This window comes from Podarcis bocagei (genome assembly GCF_964188305.1).
Source record: "Podarcis bocagei genome assembly, chromosome: 2".
In the NCBI taxonomy this organism is placed as follows: domain Eukaryota; kingdom Metazoa; phylum Chordata; class Lepidosauria; order Squamata; family Lacertidae; genus Podarcis; species Podarcis bocagei.
In genome coordinates, this window is record NC_138126.1 from 47681606 (window position 1) to 47701142 (window position 19537).

The 19537-nt window shown below is 45.6% G+C and overlaps 1 protein-coding gene across 5 annotated transcripts in view; it reads right to left on the reverse strand.

Annotated features, from left to right (window-relative positions):
* Positions 1 to 19537, reverse strand: part of COL7A1 (collagen type VII alpha 1 chain) — a 121106-nt gene that overhangs the window by 85105 nt on the left and 16464 nt on the right. For all 5 annotated transcript variants that reach the window (XM_081183909.1, XM_081183908.1, XM_081183910.1 and 2 more), the window contains 14 exons: positions 19134 to 19253; positions 16622 to 16771; positions 15268 to 15387; positions 10505 to 10651; positions 9547 to 9663; positions 8512 to 8661; positions 5517 to 5645; positions 4758 to 4904; positions 3722 to 3847; positions 2666 to 2809; positions 2443 to 2568; positions 1651 to 1797; positions 962 to 1087; positions 460 to 606 (listed from right to left, as the gene is read on the reverse strand). In XM_081183909.1, coding sequence (XP_081040035.1) covers positions 460 to 606; positions 962 to 1087; positions 1651 to 1797; positions 2443 to 2568; positions 2666 to 2809; positions 3722 to 3847; positions 4758 to 4904; positions 5517 to 5645; positions 8512 to 8661; positions 9547 to 9663; positions 10505 to 10651; positions 15268 to 15387; positions 16622 to 16771; positions 19134 to 19253 — 1896 coding nt within the window. The remainder of the gene's footprint in view (positions 1 to 459; positions 607 to 961; positions 1088 to 1650; positions 1798 to 2442; positions 2569 to 2665; positions 2810 to 3721; positions 3848 to 4757; positions 4905 to 5516; positions 5646 to 8511; positions 8662 to 9546; positions 9664 to 10504; positions 10652 to 15267; positions 15388 to 16621; positions 16772 to 19133; positions 19254 to 19537) is intronic.

Here is a 19537-nt window from a genome sequence, read left to right on the forward strand (position 1 = left end):
CACCTTAATACGGTCTGAAGTTATTAGCCCTCCAATCTAATCCTCTGGCAGGGTATACACACCCAAGAAATTTACTGTGAAATCACTTTGACATAGTTCACAGGAAAGGGTCCATAAATGGAATCAAATAAGTAAATAAATAACAACTCAAAACCACCACTGTTTATCAGGTCACATATGTGAAACCTAGGAAAAAAGGGAGAGCACAGCGAACGAAGTCTTTTAGCTCCGATGAAATGCAATTTGAAGATGCCGCCATGAGATGGCTACCTTACTCCAAGCAGAGCCAGGCCTGAGGCAGAGCCCCACAGGGTACAAGAGGCAACCTGAGGGCACCTGCGAGAGTGAGGTACGTTTTGACTATCTCCCAAATTCATAAACAGACAGAATGTGTCTTCTAGCTGATCTCTGTGCCTGCAGAGGCTGGCCAACTTAGTGGAGGGTGGAAGGTGGATTTACCAGTGTTGGCAACAACAGCCACAGCTCTGCTTTCCTGGTTGCCCACAAGGCTGGTGATGCGGATTTCATAACGCCCTCCTGGCTGCAGGTCTCTGATGTCATAGGTGTTGACATTGGCCGGAAGCAGCTGGCTCCTCTCTGGTCCGCCTGCCCCGGGTGAGAGAGGGAGTTAATTTCCTGAGTGCTGGGCGGAAGTAAGAGAGGTGTAGGTAGCACAACAAGGCTGGGGAACCTTTTCTGGGCCAAGGGCCACATTCCCTAATAGGCAACCTTACAAGGGCCACATGCCAAAGGTGGGTGGGTCCAGAAACGAAAGTAGGTGGAGCAACAAATGCAAATTCACACCCCCCCTTCTACCCAGAGAGAGTTCTAGCTGGGGAGGAAGGAAACATTTAAGAGGGTGCAAAGCAGGGGTGGCTGAGGAGAGTCTCAAGGGCAAGGAGGCCAGAGAGAGAGACCCTCAGACCTGAGGTTCCTCATCTCTGGTGTAGGCAATACTCACCATCTGCCGGCTGCCAGACAAGCCGATAGCCTGTGCTTCCTGGTGCTGGGCTCCATTCGACCCGGATGTGCTTTTCAGAGGTGTCGGTCACACGCAGATTCCCAACTGGCTGAACTGAGACTGTCGCTGAGAGGAAAGGTTGGGAGGATTAGCAAAGGAAGAGGATCCAGGGAGGTCGATTGCTGCCATGGTTAGGAGAAGGCACTGTAATAGGAACTATTTGTCCTGGATGAAGGGAGTGAACCTTGCTGAGGGGAACCGAAGAATGCACCTGGACTCATCCTGCAGGGTGCTCCAGGAGTCCATTTGGGTATTTAATGTGGGATGAATACAAGGCCTTTCACCTTTCGTTTAGGAACGGCAGCTGGCACCCACCACAGATGGGCATTCCAAAGATCCGGAAAACCCCTTTCCACACCCTGTTTCACAGCCTCTGCTTCCAGGGAGCTTCTGGGATGACAGCTACAAATGCAGCCACTGCCTAATCCAGGGTGCCAAACCCCACCTAAAAGGAGTCAGTTGATGCTCACACCCCTCACTCACTTGCCCATGAAGCTCACCAGTAACCTTGGGCAAATCACCGTCTCCAGACCCCCAGCCTAACTCACAGAGTGGCCAGAGTAGTGCCCAGAGCTCCTTGAAATGAGGACTAGACAGAGATGTGGCGCACAAATCCATTGAAGTCTTACGTGTGGTGACAATGAGAGACACGGGGTCTCCTTCGCGGTTGCCAATCAGTGCAGTGACCTTCACAGTGTAGCTGACTCCGCCTTCCAGGTTCTGGATGTCAAAGGAATTGGTGCTTCCCGAGACTAGCTTGCTGTTTTCAGGTCCACCTTTGAAGCAGAGCAGAGCAAAATCATCTCAGGCTATCCCAGTTCGAAAGTGCAAATCTTTTTTTTTTATTAAATATTTTTATTGCTTTTTCAATAAAAACAGCCAATCAACATATCTGCATCATAATCCAATTAAAAACAATAAACTAAAATAAAAAAAGACCAAATTGTAGTCCAAATTGTAATTATTAATTTTTCGAGGCTCCCCATAGTCTGGACCTCTGAAGCATATCTCCAAATCTTCATTCCTGTCTCTTCTCGTTATTTTCATATTTTCCACCTTCTGATCTTAACACTTTAATGCAAGTGCAACTCTTGATACTATTCACAGACAAAAGGTTATCCTTGCCCTACAACCGGGATGGGCAACCTGTAGCCCTCCAAAGGTTGTTAGACTCCAACTCCCATCAGCTCCCAGTCAGTATGGCCAATGGTCAGAAAGATGGGAGTTGCAGTCTGGCAACATCTGGAAGGCTAGAGGTTTCTAAACCCTGTCTTAACCAGTTTCATACTTGGGAAAAACAAATGGGGCTTTGGATTCTGGGACTTGCCAAGGTTCTGCTATCTCACTTTCTGGGAGAAACATCAGCATGAGAAATAGCATCAATGCAGGCAGACAACTGATAAACTGAGCAGCTACTGTACCATCACTGCGGCCCCACACAATTCTGTAGGCTGTAACTCCAGGCACACCAACCCATGTGACTCGCACATCCGTGCTCCGAGACTCCAGGACCTGTAAGCTGGTGACCATTCCCACTTGATCAGGGGCTGCAAAACAAAAGAACGGGAAAGGATGATTGAGAGCAGTGCCACTGAGATGTACTTGCTGTGGGCATCCCTGTTCTACAGCCAGAGTTGACCTCACCTGTTGTAGCTGTGGCGGTAACCGGACTCCCTTCTCTGTTGCCAATCAAGGCCGAGACCCCAATGAGATAGAAAGACCCAGGCCTCAGGCCCTCAATAGTGTAGGAGTTTCTATTAGCTGGAAGGACTTGAGAGAACTCTTGACCTGGGGGAGAAGACAACATCAAGCTGGAGGAAGCGTATTCTATAAAGCAGGGCTGAAAACAGGGTGGACTATTACGGCAAGAAATCCCTCAGCTGAGAGCTACCAGACAGCAGCTCTGGGAATCTTTTTCTGCCACAATTGCCAAGTAAGAGTCCGGACAGAAATTTCCAACAGAAACAGCATATCTTAGTACAAACAAGGTATCCTTCAACAGAACAGCTTCCAGGCATACCACAAAACCAGTCTACATCCTTCTGAGACAAATATTTCATAACAGCAACACTGAGTGTGTGTGTTTTAAAAAAGGAGAGACCAATTGAGAGAGATTTTGATGCCCAAAGGAATACAAATTCCAACTGGAGTGGGGTTTTTTTATATACTGTATAAGCTAAACCCAAGCTAAGAATTCCTGGCTATTGTATTTCACCTTTGAAATACAAAACTGTTTCCCTGCTTGGTTATAAAAGACAAACTCGGAGATTTCTAGACTGCTGATTAAACTAGACTCCTGTTGGTTGATTGTTTATTTATTTATTTATTTTCCACTTTTCACCCTAAGGTCCCAGGGCAGGTTACAACATAAAAACACGATTATTAAAAATGGTTCAAAACAGCTTCATTAAACTACCCTGTCCGAAATGGCATTGCATTTTAGAATTAACCTATGTGGAGACTTTCCCCGAGTTAATCAGGCTAATTGAGTCTACAGAGTTCCAGTGGGCTGTCACTTTTGTAACTGGGCAGCAGTCCTAAACTAGTTCTCCTTCCTGCCCTATCCCACCCCCGATATATTTCATCTCTCTAGTTTTGACACTACACTTTAGTGCTTAAATACAGCAGACCCCCAAGTTCCAATTATGCCTAATTCTGAAGCCAGAATATATTATTTTTGTCACACACAGAACAACTCACCATCTCTCTGCCGCCACGTCACCTTATATCCGGTAACCCCGGCAACTGGATTCCACGTCACCCGCAATTGGCTGGGTCCAAGGGCAGCCACTTGTAGGTTGGTGATGCTGCCCACAGATGGGCGTTCTGCAAGTCCAAAGACAGAATTGAGAGGGTTGGCTAGGAAAAACTGGTCACACACAAACACTTACATGCCACTTTGGAGCAGGGGTGGAGAACTTCAAGCCCAGAGGGTGTCTCTATTGCCCCCAGACTATGCCCCTCCTCAGGTCATCCCTCCCCTCCTCAGGCCATGTCCCTCACCAGCCCTACTCCACACCTTCCTGAAGTGCTATTGCCTGGTTGGAATGTGTCCTTGACATGTGATGATGCCCTTGGTTTGTCTGAATGGGATATGGGAGTGAGTGCATGTATGAAGAAACCCCTGACATTTGCATGGCTGTGATGCAGCCCATGGCACCAAAGAGTCACATCTATTGCTCCACCCACATTTCCCTCTGGCCCCATCCACCACTGATATGTGGCCCTCAGAAAGCTACCCATAAAGGTATGTGGTCCTCTGGCTGGAAAATGTTCTCCCCTCTTGCCTTGCGAGTTTTTGAAGTGCTTCCTGTCTCAGGGAGGAATTATTATCACCATACTGCAGATGGGGAGTGACCTGTTAAATCTTCTCACAAGAAGACCTGCTGGATCAGGCCAATGACTCATCTACTCCAGCATCCTTTTCTTACAGTGGCCAACCAGGAAACTCTCAAGAAGGACCCAAGAACAAAGGCACTCTCTCCTCCTGCGGTTTCCAGCAACTGATATTTAGAAGCATTACTGCCTCTGGCTGTGGAAGCAGTGAAAGACTCTCAAGATCCACCTGAGTTCTACCTAATTGGCACAGGCTCTCCCTCCCATTGCACCAAGGTCTCAGGGTGGAGCTGGTGGCAATGGTGCTAGGATATGTGGCCCCGCTCCCACTTCCATGCGCATGGAGGCTAATTTCTGAAAAGGGCCTAGGACTATCTGGGATGAGTCGGTTGACACTTACGGATTCGGATGTTGAGAGGAACAGCGCTACCCTCACGGTTGCCAATAACTGCTGATATGCGCACCACATAAACAACGTCCTCTTTCAGATCAGTCAGGTCCTCGGTGGTCTGGGAGCCTGGGATACGCCGTGTCTTCTCCGTGCCATCTGCAGCAGAGACCAAAGCAACCATGTGCTACACATTCACGATTTTCACTTGCAAATGAGGAACTCACATTGGTTTTCTAAGGCAGAAAAGTTCCTAGCCCTCTTGCTTGTGAAGTAAAACTGAGAGACATTTAAGACAGTATCGGGAGTTGGCTGAGGAACAATTTCTGGGCATCTGTCAACAAATGCTGTTGCACTGCACTGCACAACTCTGCCTCCTCTCCTATGGCTGCCATTTGCTCCTCCTCAGCAATGACTGGTAGGGACTGGTAGGGTGGAAAGCAGAGAGGCTGACAATAAGTGGGGCCAGGGCCATGACAGGCAGAGCTATCTAATTTGGGTTTCACTGCCCTTCTCCGCTCTTCTGACTCTGACAGTGGCAACACTCACACTAAGAAGGAGGAAGATGACAGAAGGCAGGCAGGTGGGTGCTGGCTGAGCTCTGGCTGAGGCTGATGTGATACTGCCCCATTTTCCCTAATGGACCAAATTCTTCTGCTTTCCCCTGCATCCCTGCTCCAATTAGCTGAGGATGCAAACTGGATCTTCAATAGCACCAGGACCACCGTGAAGCAATCCCACCCCACAATTCAGCTTCCCCTAGATACTCACCCTGGGTATTGCGTAGCACAACTTTATAAGCTGTGGCCCCAGGGACACCCGTCCAGGCCAGTCTGACTCTGTTCCCCAAAGTCTCAGTGACCCTCAAGTCAGAGATGCTGCCCACAGGTTGTGCCACCCCTGCAAGACAAATCACAGCTCAAATGCAAGGAAGCCAGTGAAGGGAGCCAAGGTGCCAGCATGACAAGCAGCAGGACCAGCCACAGCAGACAGAGTGGCTGCACCAGGTCCTCATTACAGGGAAAGCCATAATTTATTTGCAGCAGAAGGGTTGGGGTAGAGAACCCCCATATTGAACTTTGAACATCAGCAAAAACAAAAAAGCAGCATACAGCTTATTGCATGGCGAGTTCCCGACCCCCCCCCCCCCCGGAAGAAATAATGACACATGACACAGTTATAAGGTTAATGGGCTAGAAAAGGCCACAACTTTATTGGTTACAGGTGATGAGCGGTATTGGCTTAGGCATTGGACCTAACCGACTATATCTGACTCCAGCCCGTTTGCTTGAAGTCCAGGAAGGGTTAATCACCAGTAGGGGGAGTCCTGCTGATGCACATCAACTAGGAGCTCCCCCAGGGTCACCGATAGGGGGCATGCCTTAGGCCCTAGGCTTCGGACAGGGCCACGCCCCCCCAAATCCTTTACCGGACTACCCTTCAAAATGTGGGGCAGGTGATGGCGTTACCTCCCCATTTTCCATCTACAGAACTATTCCAATGCCTAACCAGAAAGTTGTGACGATTTGGTAAGAGGTAGGCGAAAACCAAGTGGCTGGTGCCAATTTGCCAAGTGAAAAAATTCCTACCAGGCCCCTCAACAGTGACCAACCAAGGTCCATAGCAAGGTCAGAGAAAGCAAACCTTAGAGGGTGGGTGGGTGGGAAAAACAGGAGCAGCTGGGGGGCGGACAAAGAGGGAGATCCCCTGCTGCGTCCTGCTTTTAAGGGGCAGGCCACAACCCCTGCGCAACCCATCTGGCTGGCCAGGGGGTGACGCAGCCGGGAATCCCCCAATCGTGCGGGGGCTGGTCTCCCACCCCCTGGGCATGTGGAGAGGCCGTGAAGCCCGCAACCCCACCTTCTCCTTAGGGCGGAAGTGGCTATAACGTACAGATCTGATCAACATGGAAGAGATGTATGTAGAAGGCCAACCAGGGGCCTAGAGCTCTGCCGCAGAAAAATAGGGATTTTTCAGAACGTTATGCAACCAACTTGGCTTATGAGCCGTGACTGCTGGTGTGGAAGGTTCAAGTCCACAATTCTAGTACTTGATTGGCTGGAGGAAACCATGGGGATCAGTTCCCAAGAGAAGGGGAAACAAAGGCAGCACATGTGAACATCCCAAACCTGCAGAGATCTTCCCTGCCCACCTGTGGGTCTCCTACCCCTGCTTGAAATAAACATGTATTGCAGTCAAAGAAACAGGTTGGCGGCCCAGCACAAAGAGGACTCCTGCCACTTGCATCATCCCTGGCTTTCCAAGCTACAGCCATTCAGCATTTGGAAGCCTAGTAGAGGAAGGCTTGGGCTCTTCCAAGGACCTTAGGCTCCCTGCTCTCTCTTACACCTGACACCCATGGCGAATGAAGGTAAAGGGACCCCTGACCATTAAGTCCAGTCGTGGCCGATTCGGGTTGCGGTGCTCATCTCGCTTTATTGGCTGAGGGAGCCAGCGTACAGCTTCCAGGTCATGTGGCCAGCATGACTAAGCCGCTTCTGGCGAACCAGAGCAGCGCACGGAAACGTCGTTTACCTTCCCGCCAGAGTAGTACCTATTTATCTACTTGAACTTTGACGTGCTTTTGAACTGCTAGGTAGGCAGGAACAGGGACCGAGCAACGGGAGCTCACCCCGTCGCAGGGATTCGAACTGCCAACCTTCTGATCGGCAAGTCCTAGGCTCTGTGGTTTAACCATATGGCGAATGAAAGAAACATCCATAAAACACGTTCAGAAGCTTTACTCCATCATTCCTTAATGTGGTGCCCTCCTCTGGGTGTTGTTAGACTACAACTCCCATTCATCCCTGACCACTGGCCATGCTGGATGGGGCTGATGGGATATGTAGTCCAAAACATATGGAGGGCATCAGGTTGAGGAAGGCATCTTTAATGTTTATATTCATTCACATCCCATTCGCTAAAGGTATGTTGAAAGCAAAAGCATTGCAACACATCTGGGGCAGAAATGTCTACATAAATTTTTGAAAAAATTACATTACAGGGGAGAACTATTGGTTTAAGATTGGTTTTCTGCAGTGTTTGATTTCTAATCTTAATTGCAAAGTAACCTCCTGTGAGCAATCGTTTTTGGTGACAAAAATGAGGGTTTGGTTTCCCAAAGATTCCCCAGGATTTTATCGTACTTTGCATTGTTTTTTTCCCATTCAATACCCCTCTGCATCGGTATATTTTTAAAGGGGGATCTCACCCTCTTTTTAAAAAAGAGGTGGGAACATATTTTCAATGCTTTGTGGTCTAGCCAGTCAGGGGTCATGCAGTCACCAAAATAACATTTTGGCAGCACAGGGTCATTCTGTTTTGTTTACATGACAACACCACACACAGAGCAAATGAATTCATTTCCCCTGCTTTTGAAGCCCCGCCCCGCCTCATATTATTATCTAAAGTGGGAGGCGCATTTTGGCTTAGTTCTACTTAATTTAAATTAACTTGGATATTCAGAATTCCACCATTTAACCACCCAGCTTCTGCAAGGACATTTTCCTTATTTTGATCATAAAAAAGGCTTCTTCTGTATAAAGGTATAAACATTTCCCGGCACTTTAAACAAAACTGACCCAAAGACAAACATCTCATCAATATGTAGAGCAAGGTTCAGAAGAGGCAGCTTTATCCTAATATCAGCCTACTGCTGAGAGAGATAAACTTGGCAGCTCTACTGCAAGAGCCCTTCCTTCTCTCCAGATGTGAAAGCAAGGTGGCAAGGGCTAAACATGCTGCAAGTCATTAATCACTTACTCACCAGTCTGCAAGATGGTAACTGGGGTGGCCACTTCCTTGCCGTCATACAAGGTGTAGAGAGTGATGTGGTATTCAGTGCCTGGCTGCAACCCTGTCAGAGTGTAGCTGTTTTCATTGGTGGGCAGTGTCACAGTCCTGGGGGGCTCCAAACCTGGAGAGCAGCACAAAATCACATTTAAGGATAATAGGGAATTTATGAGCTCTGGTCTGGCTGACCTGATCTGCACCTCCTGGACTAATGCCTGGATTGAAACTTTGTTCTCTACAAGCACTTGCATTTCCCTGACACAGGTTTTCCTTCCTTAATGTAGTCAAATGCATTTTTAAAACACACATATTGGGGGGGGGCGGAGTTTAGAAATGTGTATTTTGATAAAAAATATACAGTGGTACCTCGGGTTAAGTACTTAATTCATTCCGGAGGTCCGTACTTAACCTGAAACTGTTCTTAACCTGAAGCACCACTCTAGCTAATGGGGCCTCCTGCTGCCGGAGCACAATTTCTGTTCTCATCCTGAAGCAAAGTTCTTAACCCGAGGTAATATTTCTGGGTTAGCGGAGTCTGTAACCTGAAGCACATGTAACCTGAAGCGTATGTAACCCGAGGTACCACTGTATACATAAAAGTGTGTAAATAAATATGTGGCTTTAACAAAATAAATAAATTAGAGATTAATGCAAAGATGGAATGGAACAGATTTATAAGCGAACACTTGTGGAAATGGCATGGAGCAGAAATAAATTTGTCAATTCTTAGTCGCAGCAATCGTTTGCACATCCAGCCCACCAACTTCATCAGATCTTCTCGTTTTGTCCAGGCTTTGCAGCAACAACCCTATACTGTTTCTCTTAAGCCTTGTTCTATAGAGAGGAGCCTCATGCCTATGGAGGGCCCTCAGAGATCATGTCTCAGGAAAATCTGGAAGTGGCTGGAAAAGAATCAGCTTTCACACTCCAGCCTCCCCAATCTACCCACACTTTCTTAGCCTTCCCCACAACCTCCCTTCCACTCATTGTTGAAATCAGGCTGGATTACCTGTTGCTTTTCTCCATTCCAGCCGATAACCTCGGGCGTTAGGGATGATGTTCCAGGCCAACTGGATAGACGTTGGATCAATAGTGACAATTCTCAGGGTCTGGAGTATAATGGCTTCTAAACACAGCAAAGAGAAACTGGACTCAGGAGGATTGGCTCGTAGAAAAAGCTTGAGAACCACTCAGTACTCAGTACTTCACTTCCCACATATGCCTGTGACTATGGGAGAAGTTCATTTGTGGAGGTGGGTAGGGAGCCAATCTGAATCAAAACACCCACTATGACAAGCTCTGCCACTCTTTAAAAAGGAGGGGCCCAGCTGGGCTTTGCCTTTGAGATAAACAATGGGATCTTGCCACACACACACAAACCAATCTTCACTGCAGTGTCTCACTCTATCTTCAGCAGAGACGCAACACTGCACTGTATTTTGCATTCCCCTCCCCCTTTTGAATACAGTCGTACCTTGGTTGTCAAACAGAATCTGTTCCAGAAGTCCGTTTGACTTCCAAAAATGCTTGACAACCAAGGCACAGCTTCCGATTGGCTGCAGGAGCTTCCTGCACTCGATCGTAAACCGCGGAAGCCACATCGGACGTTCGGCTTCCGAAAAACGTTCGCAAACCGGAACACTGAATTCCGGGTTTGCGGCGTTTGGGAGCCAAAATGGATGAGTACCAAGGCGTTCAACAACCAAGGTATGACTGTATTGGTGTGAGGGGAGGGGGTGAGCTGGTAATCAAACTTGTACCACAGAACTGTGACCTGAACAATTCTGGTACCTCTGTGTAAAGCTAGTTTAAACTTGAGTCATCGTATTATAAATGGAATGCTGAACAGACCAATAATTATTAAACCACAGGCCTCTCTTTGCCTGGCCAATACTAGCACGATTTACTGCTAATAACAACAATAAAACAAACAAACACAAATGCTCCCTCGGGCACACAACACACACCAGTTCTCCTCCTGATGGAGGCTTTTGGCCCTTCCACCTGCCCAAAGACTGGAGCAACAGTCACCAGGTAATCACTATCAGGCTGCAGTCCAGTCAACAAGAAGGAGTTTTTGCTGGGATCCACATCAGCTCTCTGCACATCCTGACCTGAGAAAGCACAGAACAAACAAACAAAAGTTGACAGCAGAGTATTTAATGCATGTGAAGATGTTCACTGCGTGCGGAGATGAACCTTAGAGTGGCCTGCACTCAAATGGCCTGCACTTGGCTTAATTGGGAGGAGGGAGAAGACTATCTACTAAGTTAATCTTCACAGGGACGTAGAAAACTCTAAGAAAACAGAAATGAGAGGATGGTCCCTAGCAGAGAGCATGCCATCAGCAGTCTCCCTGAAAGTGACCAATGTCCCACCTAAACAAATACAGCTGTCTTCATGGACACACATCAATACTGAGTATCGACAATAACAAGCAAAAAAGTTCCCCTGGAACAAATGGATTATTTTACAATACATATCATGTCTGGATCCTGTCCATTTCACAAAGGGTTAAGTGTGGTGGCAGATAAAAAAGAAGAAACTTAAAATATTTTACACAGAACTACAAAGGACTAACCCACTTGCTAAACGAACTCAGAGGATCAACATCGGAAATGTTTTATTGGGACTACTGGACTAATTAAGAAATGCAGTACAATATTAGATCATCACTCCCCGAACTTCAGAGCATGGGAAGATGTATAATTTGGCATAAAATTTGGCTTTTTTATTATATTAATTTGGAATGCTTTAATGTGTTTTTTATTGGATTGTTAAAATGGAAAACTTAATATTTTTTATTATTTTTTTTAAGTGTGGTAGCCTAGGTGAGCAGTGGAGCAGAGCTCTGGACTCCGTCCTCTCTGGTCCAAGTGCATCAACTATATCACAAGAGCTCCCAGCAATGCATGGAATGGCTACAGTCAATAGGTGGAATGAGTTAACAAGAGAACTGGAACCCAACAGTGACGCAACAGATCCTGCGAGTTGGTTCTGGGTTATCCACTTTACTAAGTGTGACCACATATGCAGATGTGGTACCATATTTCATGATAAAGTTTCAGATAAAAACAGCATTTGAATGCTGCTTTAAATGGAAGATAATTATATAATGATGAAGCTATGAATTATGTAATTCATTATATAATATAGCCATGATGTAATTAAGGTATTAATTATATAATTTATTAGAAGGAATGTGATGTAATACTTTTGATAACTGACATTCTTTTTTAAAAACAGAGATTTTGACAGCTTGCTGGAACAGTTAATACGGCTAGTTATCATTTTCAAGTTCTACATCTGTGGAGAATGAGACTCTTCATTTCAGGGTTGTGGGTGAAAGATCCCCACATTGCAGGGGGTTGAACTAAATGACCCTTGTGGCCTTTTCCAGTTCTACAATTCTATGATTCCACGATCCAGAGTAATTTCTGGTTCCTCATGGGATTTTCTTAACACCTATGAAAGTTTACCCGTTAAAAGAGTTGAGGAGACCGGCTTCCAATAAAGGCAAGATCAGCTGCTTGTTAAAGGTGTACAGGTCGGAGCTAAACATTATAAGTTAAGGGCATTTGCAGATGACCTAGTATTGACCTTACAAGAGCCAAACACTAGTACGAAAAGGGTGTTGGAGATAATTCAACAATTTGGCCAGGTAGCCGGATTCAAACTGAACAAACAGAAAACTAAAGTCTTAGAAAAAAACTTAACAGTCATGGAGAAGGAGAAATTTCAAGAAGAGACAGGTTTGACAGTAGTTAAGAAGGTGAAATACCTAGGGGTTTATTTGACATCTAAAAATTTGAATCTGTATAAGGACAACTATGAAAAATGTTGGTCAGAAATTAAAAAAGATCTAGAAATATGGTCAAATTTGAAATTGTCAATGTTAGGCCGAATTGCAGTTATCAAGATGAATGTATTGCCTAGAATGTTATTTTTGTTCCAAACTTTGCAGATTCTTGACAAGATGGACTGTTTCAAGAGGTGGCAGAAAGACATTTCAAAATTTGTCTGGCAGGGCAAAAAGCCCAGAATTAAATTTAAAATACTGACAGATGCTAAAGAAAGAGGGGGATTTGCCCTGCCGGATTTAAAGTTGTACTATGAAGCAGCAGCGTTTTGCTGGCTGAAAGAGTGGATGCTCCTCGAGAACACAGACATTTTGGACCTGGAAGGTTTTAATAATGCATTTGGTTGGCATGCATATTTATGGTACGATAAAATTAAGGTGCACAGGGCCTTTAAAAATCATATTGTTAGAAAAGCATTGTTTAATGTTTGGACAAGATACAAAGATTTGTTGGAAAACAAAACCCCTAGATGGTTGTCACCCTTGGAGGCTAAGGCACTGAAGAAACTCAATATGGAGGTCGGATGGCCAAAGTATTGGGAAATTTTGGAACAGGATGGAGATAAATTGAAATTACAAAGTCATGAGAAATTGAAACCTAAAGTACAAGATTGGCTTCAATATTTCCAAATAATGGAGGTTTTTAAACAGGATAGGAAAATTGGCTTCCAGGTGGAAAAATTGAAATTAGAGACTGAACTGTTAGAACCCAATACTAAGAATTTGTCAAGAATGTATAATTTGCTGCTGAAATGGAATACACAAGATGAAACAGTTAAATCAGCTATGATTAAGTGGGCACAGGACATTGGTCATAATATTATGTTTGCTGACTGGGAATGGTTGTGGAACACCGGTATTAAATTTACGGCATGTAATGCCTTAAAGGAAAACATTATGAAAATGATTTACAGGTGGTACATGACCCCAGTCAAGCTAGCAAAAATTTACCACTTGCCTGATAATAGGTGTTGGAAATGTAAAGAAACTGAAGGTACTTTCTATCACCTTTGGTGGACGTGCCCGAAGATTAAGGCGTTCTGGGAAATGATATACAATGAAATGAAAAAGGTACTTAAATGTACTTTTCCTAAAAAACCAGAGGCCTTCCTCTTGGGCATTGTCGGCCAACTGGTGTCAAAGAAAGACAGAACTTTCTTTATGTATGCTACAACAGCAGCAAGAATTCTCATCGCAAAGTATTGGAAGACACAAGATCTACCCACCCTGGAAGAATGGCAGATGAAAGTGATGGACTATATGACATTAGCCGAGATGACTGGCAGAATCCGCGACCAGGGAAAGGAGACGGCGGAAGAAGAATGGAAGAAATTTAAAATCTACCTTAAGGACTATTATAAACTTGTTGAATGCTAGAATGTCGAGGTTTTGAGTAAGAAAGGGTTACAGCGATATAAGATTAGACCGAAGGAAAGATTAAGAGGACAGAGGACTGACAGAAATATTTAGAGTTGCTAAAAACTTTTGGACATTGGGATGCAGAAAGGGGAGGTATGGGGGAGTCTGAGAAACACGGTTTATGAAAAAAAGCTTATGAAACTATACGTGTTTGTATGTCTTTTTATATGTTTGTATTGTGCTTAAAAAATTTTGTAAAACTAATAAAATTTTTTATAAAAAAATAAAAATAAAGGCAAGATCAGCTGCTAATAAGCTAAAAAACAACAACAGACTAAAACACATGTGAAACACAACTTTGTTAACGTTTATCCGACTGTTTGCTTTAATTTAAATTTTATGTAATTGTTGCATCCTATATGCTCTTTCGTAAACAAAGATATATATCAATGCAACCATGTTAAACAGTTTAAAGATGAACATGAATAAAACTATGTTACAAAAACACACACACCACGTCAGCATTTTATATGTCTGAATAGGCTTGACTAAACAAAAATGTTTTTAATAGGCACCAAAAACAGTGCAGTGAAGGTGCATGCCTGATGTCAATAGACTGGGAATTCCAAAGTATAGGTGCTGCCACACTGCGCAAGCAAAGTCCCACATAGTCTTATTATGAAAGTTCACTCTATCACATATCTAGAATAAATTTTATAGTCATGTATCCTACATTGAGTGGGTCTTCATATACAGTTTAAGCTCGCAACTTAAACGGTGGTCATGTTCCGGGGAATGTGCCTTAAGCCAAAATTGCATATAGTCAAAACACACTAGGTGCAATGGTTGGTGAGAATGTTAAAGTCTTTCTTTCCCCTGGATGTCTACCCACTTTAAATTATTATTATTATTATTTTGCCATGCACATAAAGCTGAACGTGCACAAGTTGAATGAGCTTAAGTTGTGGGCTTAATGTTTATGTTTAGTATCATATTGGTTTTTGATAAATGATAGACATACTTTTTACACAGACAGTGGTGCTTCTTTTTGTGTATGTGTGTAAGGAGTTGTCTGGACCAGTCACTTGCTTCTTTTTTAGCCAGCCATCTGATTAGGCCCTAGGCCAAGCTGCTTTGAAGTCTTGTTCTGAACAGCTAAGATCAACACATTTGCTACCCAAAACACCACCTCCCGCACTTTCCATATTCATCCGCAAAAACCTTCAAATATACCTATTGAATTAAATAATTGCATCCCTCTTTTCTGGCAGCTGAAACACCATCATCTCACAAATAGTGCTATTTGCAAAGTGAAAACACCCCTGTATTTTCATAAGGCATCATTACAGTTGATTAGGTCCCACTGGGCATGTAAAAAAGTGTATTTTCGTAGCATTCTGGGACAGTCAATTCATCTGTGGAGTCACAGTGACAGATCTGACTGATCATGCTGTGCTCTAGCATCCTGATATTGAAGCACAGGAAGAAAATGGATCAGCTGAACAGACATACCTGAGAGGAGGCCCCAGGTAACACGGTATCCCGTTGCTCCACTCACGCCCCGCCAGGTCACCAGCATGCCCTGGGAGGAGATGTTCAGGGCAGACAGTTGTTGCACTCCTGACAAACCCACTGAGGATAGAGAAGGGGTAAAAAAAAAACCAACACTGAAAAATGTGAAGACATGCCATGTCCATTAAAGGTAAAGGACCCCTGACAGTTAAGTCCAATCGCAGATGACTCTGGGGTTGTGGCGCTCATCTCGCTTTACAGGCCGAGGGAGCCGGCGTTTGTCCGTAGATAGTTTTTCTGGGTCGTGTGGCCAGCATGACTAAGCCGCTTCTGGCGCAACGGAACACCGAAACAAGAGCAGTGCATGTAAACGCCGTTTACCTTCCTGCTGGAGCAGTACCTGTTTATCTACTTGCACTTTTTTGCATGCTTTCGAACTGCTAGGTTGGCAGGAGCTGGGACTGAGCAACAGGAGCTCACCCCATCACGGGGAGTTGAACCGCCAACCGCCTGATCGGCAAGCCCAAGAGGCTCAGTGGTTTAGACCACAGTGCCACCCGCATCCTGTTACCATGTCCATTAGATGTGCCATTTACCAGTATCCTACAGTCTAGATGCTGGTGCACCACAACCTCACAGAATTAATTCTTAATTAACTGCAGCACAAACTGAATGAAGGGAATGGTTCCCAGTATTTACAACTGTATTTTAAACATGGTGCATGAATACTGATGTTTTAAGCATGCACCAAATAATATCTAAAATGGGATGCCTCCTCTGAACTAAAACATCGGTTTAAAACCCTCAACTAAAGATAAATAGGCAGTCGATTGAAAAGTGCTACAGCACTGCCAGCCTACATCTCTCAAAATCTACAAACGCATGTAAAACATGGGAGAGACTGCAATTCCTTAGGAACTCGTTGGGGCTAGGTTTAGGGACAAGCAACTTTGGCGATTGTCTGGGGCAACTCGGGGTTCCCTGTCCATGCACTGGCCACTAAACTGTTTAAATAAATAACGCAAACAATTCATATAGCACAAATAAGTACAGGTTTACAGATCCCAACATGCAGATTTATCATCTTAGGAAACAAGGATGAATCATGGCTGTGGGTCATGCATCCAAAGTCGTGAAATGGGCAACAGATGCAATAAAAATTAAAGTGTTTCATAAATACAATAAGAATATTAACGTATTAAAAACACAGCGATTGTCAGAATCACTGGCTGAGGAAATTATTTCTACCTGCAGGGGGGAAATGTAAAAATCAAAGCATGAATACAATCTTCGTTTGCCATCTCTCTCTTCCTGGTTCTCCAAGTCTGATGGTCTTAACTGAGATGGGACTTACACGTTCGGCCATTGATCACGGCAGGTGCCACTGTCTGACGGGGGTAGATCGGGTAGAGTGTGATCATATAGTCAGTGTTGGGGCGAAGGTTGCTGAGCAAGGCTGAAGTAGCACTGGGCCCAAGACTGATCTCCTCGGGCTGAGTTTCACCTTTGATTGGAAACGAACAAGGAGTACTTCAGGGACACAAATAACAGAAGTATGAAGGCACACAGCATTACCAGAGATCCCACACATAAATGACATCATTGGTTATGTGAGCTGCTTCTTATTTCAAAACACTTCTGGCAAGCAAGTCCTCACTGGTTCTTTTATTTTTGAAATTTTAAGCTAATGGCCCGCATGTAGTCAAGAACATGACTAAGTCTAATGACTGAAAGGTGAGGAGATTCACAGCTCTAAGTCAAAGCACCCACGCTGACCTGAGGGGCACATACATATTGAAGCCACCGCAGGGTGCAAGCACTTCTTCTTTCAGAATATTCCTCCATCTTCAATACATAATAGAATATGCATCACAGTTTCATGATGCAACCCCAGCTTTTAATTTGGTGGCCATGTCAGCTTCTATGTGATATTATGGAGGTTAAGGCTATACATGGTTATGTTTCACCTCCGCATACCCATGTGAATCACAAGTAGGGAGAATGCTGCAGCACTCGGGTCCTGAGGGCTGGACTAGATGGGTTCCTGGTCTGATCCAGGAAGGCTCCTCCTATGTTCTTGTGATCTTCCTTCCATTTCCTGGAGGAATCTATAGTCTATTTGAGAATCCAATCAATCCACATGTGGACAACCAAGGAGACACACTGGAGGGCTGTGCAGGTTCAGAGAGGGTCTTTGCCTATGGTAAATACGCCCTAGTCTTACAGGTTCATGGTGGAGGGGCAAACTGCCCCCTCCAAGTCTCACCTAGGCAGCACTTCCTGAGCAATAGATGATATGCACACGAGAGAGAAAATGTCTGTGTGCATGGCTGATGGCAGCAGGTATAGGTGGTCCATCTAGTTAGGGTCCATCCCTGCCCCACCATGAATTCTTGTATGTCCCCACTTGTTTATGTAGGCATCTCTCAAATTAGCAGCAGATACACACATTTCTGAGTTTCTGGGTCACTGCAGCCAACTGCAGGAGTCTAAACCACTGGGCAGGGACCTGAGCACGGGGGCTGAAAATGGGTGCCAGGGGTGACCTCTCCAACAATGATAGACAAAGGACTTGTGGGGGGGGGGCATGGGTAGACATGGTTTGGTTCCACTGTGGCTGACACTGCAGCCATTTGGCTCCTGCATGCAGAGCCAAACAGCATCCAAGCGGTGGTTGCTTCTGCTGAGCTCAGCAGCATGTTGGTGCCCACAGGGCCAGCATTCTCTGCATTGCCATGGCAACAGGTGTGGCCACCCAGTGGGTGAGGCTCTGGGAGATCTGCCAGGGCTCTGAGCACTGGGATGGCTGCAGGCTGGGGAGGGGCAGCTCCAGGTGCAGCTTCCAACAAGCACAAAACACAGGAAATGGTAGAGGGAATCTTCCAAACAGCCTCCACTCCCCCAAGCCTGGACTCTCTCTCGCAGCACAACCTAAACTGTGGCAACAACGCGCATGTATTGCGACACTCAGGCACACGAGGAGATGCTCAGGCAGCACGTTCACAGCTGCACAGAGGGACTCCACGCACTGGCACAAGCTGTTCCTCCACCCCACACTGTCTCAAGGCTTTGTTTTCAAACTGTGCTATTACACAGGGCGTAAGCCTCGTCAACAAGAGCTCCTGCCACAAGAGCGGGGCTGAGCTGTGCTTCTGAAAACTCCAGCGTGGCTGAGCTTCTCTCTTCTGATCAACAGCCTGGCTTCCACCAAAGAGCACTGCTTGCCCTCCTGCTGCAGCTGGAGCCTTGAAAGGCAAGGAAAACATGACAACAGCACCCACCCAACAGCCACAATGGCTATGTTCTAGCTCCACTGTCAGAGGCAAGATGTCTTTGAATTCTTGTTTCTGGGAATCACAGGTGGGCAGAGCGCTATTGGACTTGGGTCCTGCTTGCAAGCTTTCTGCAGCCATCTGGTTGGCCATTGTGAGAACAGGATACTGCACTAGGTGGGCCATGGGCCTGATCCAGCAGGCTCTTCTTACATTCTTATCCCAGATATAAAACCAGGAGGCATTCTAAAGATTTCCCAGAGTTGCTTCTCAGTATCCTCTTAGGACCAAATTAGCTTATAACCTATGACCGCTGCCCAGAGCCCGTGTTGCCTCCTGGTACTTCTTGGCAACAATTCAGGCACAACATCATCACCCTCAGCATTTACTCTGCTTAGCTGGCAGCTGCTTAAGGGGTGGGTGGGAAATGCTGTGTCCAATGATGGTTTACAGTGCAGGTGAAAGCAGCAGCCTTTAAAGCTCTTGAAAGAGTTCAGTCAGTCTCACAGTTGTTCTGCAGCGCTTCCACCTAACAACAGGACTGATTGGTATTTCCGATCCGTAAGTGCCAACCCTGCCATGATCTTCACTCACCTCTGCCCAGATACGTGAGCCTATAGCCCTGTAGGGTACCCAGACCAGGGGCCCATGACAGCCTAAGGAAGGTGGGTCCTGCATCCAACACTTGGAAATTTGTCACTCCAGACACAGCCTCTGTAAGAGAAGGAAGATATGTCTGTGTGCCCTTCATGTGGGAATGAGACACACAGTGGGTGCGAGATGAAAAGAAGGCAGCTGCCCCAGTTACCAGCGGGTGCCAAGAGGAGAAAAACAAAAGGAGTTTGCTAAGCCAAGAGTAAGAGTGAGCAACTGAGTAACACCAAAGGCCAACATGCAACTGTTGTCATAAGCTAATTTAGGTGAGTCCTGCTCCCTGCATTTCAGATTGTCTCAATCTGTACTGCTATATCCACCACTACCTAGAGTTAAGAGCTGTG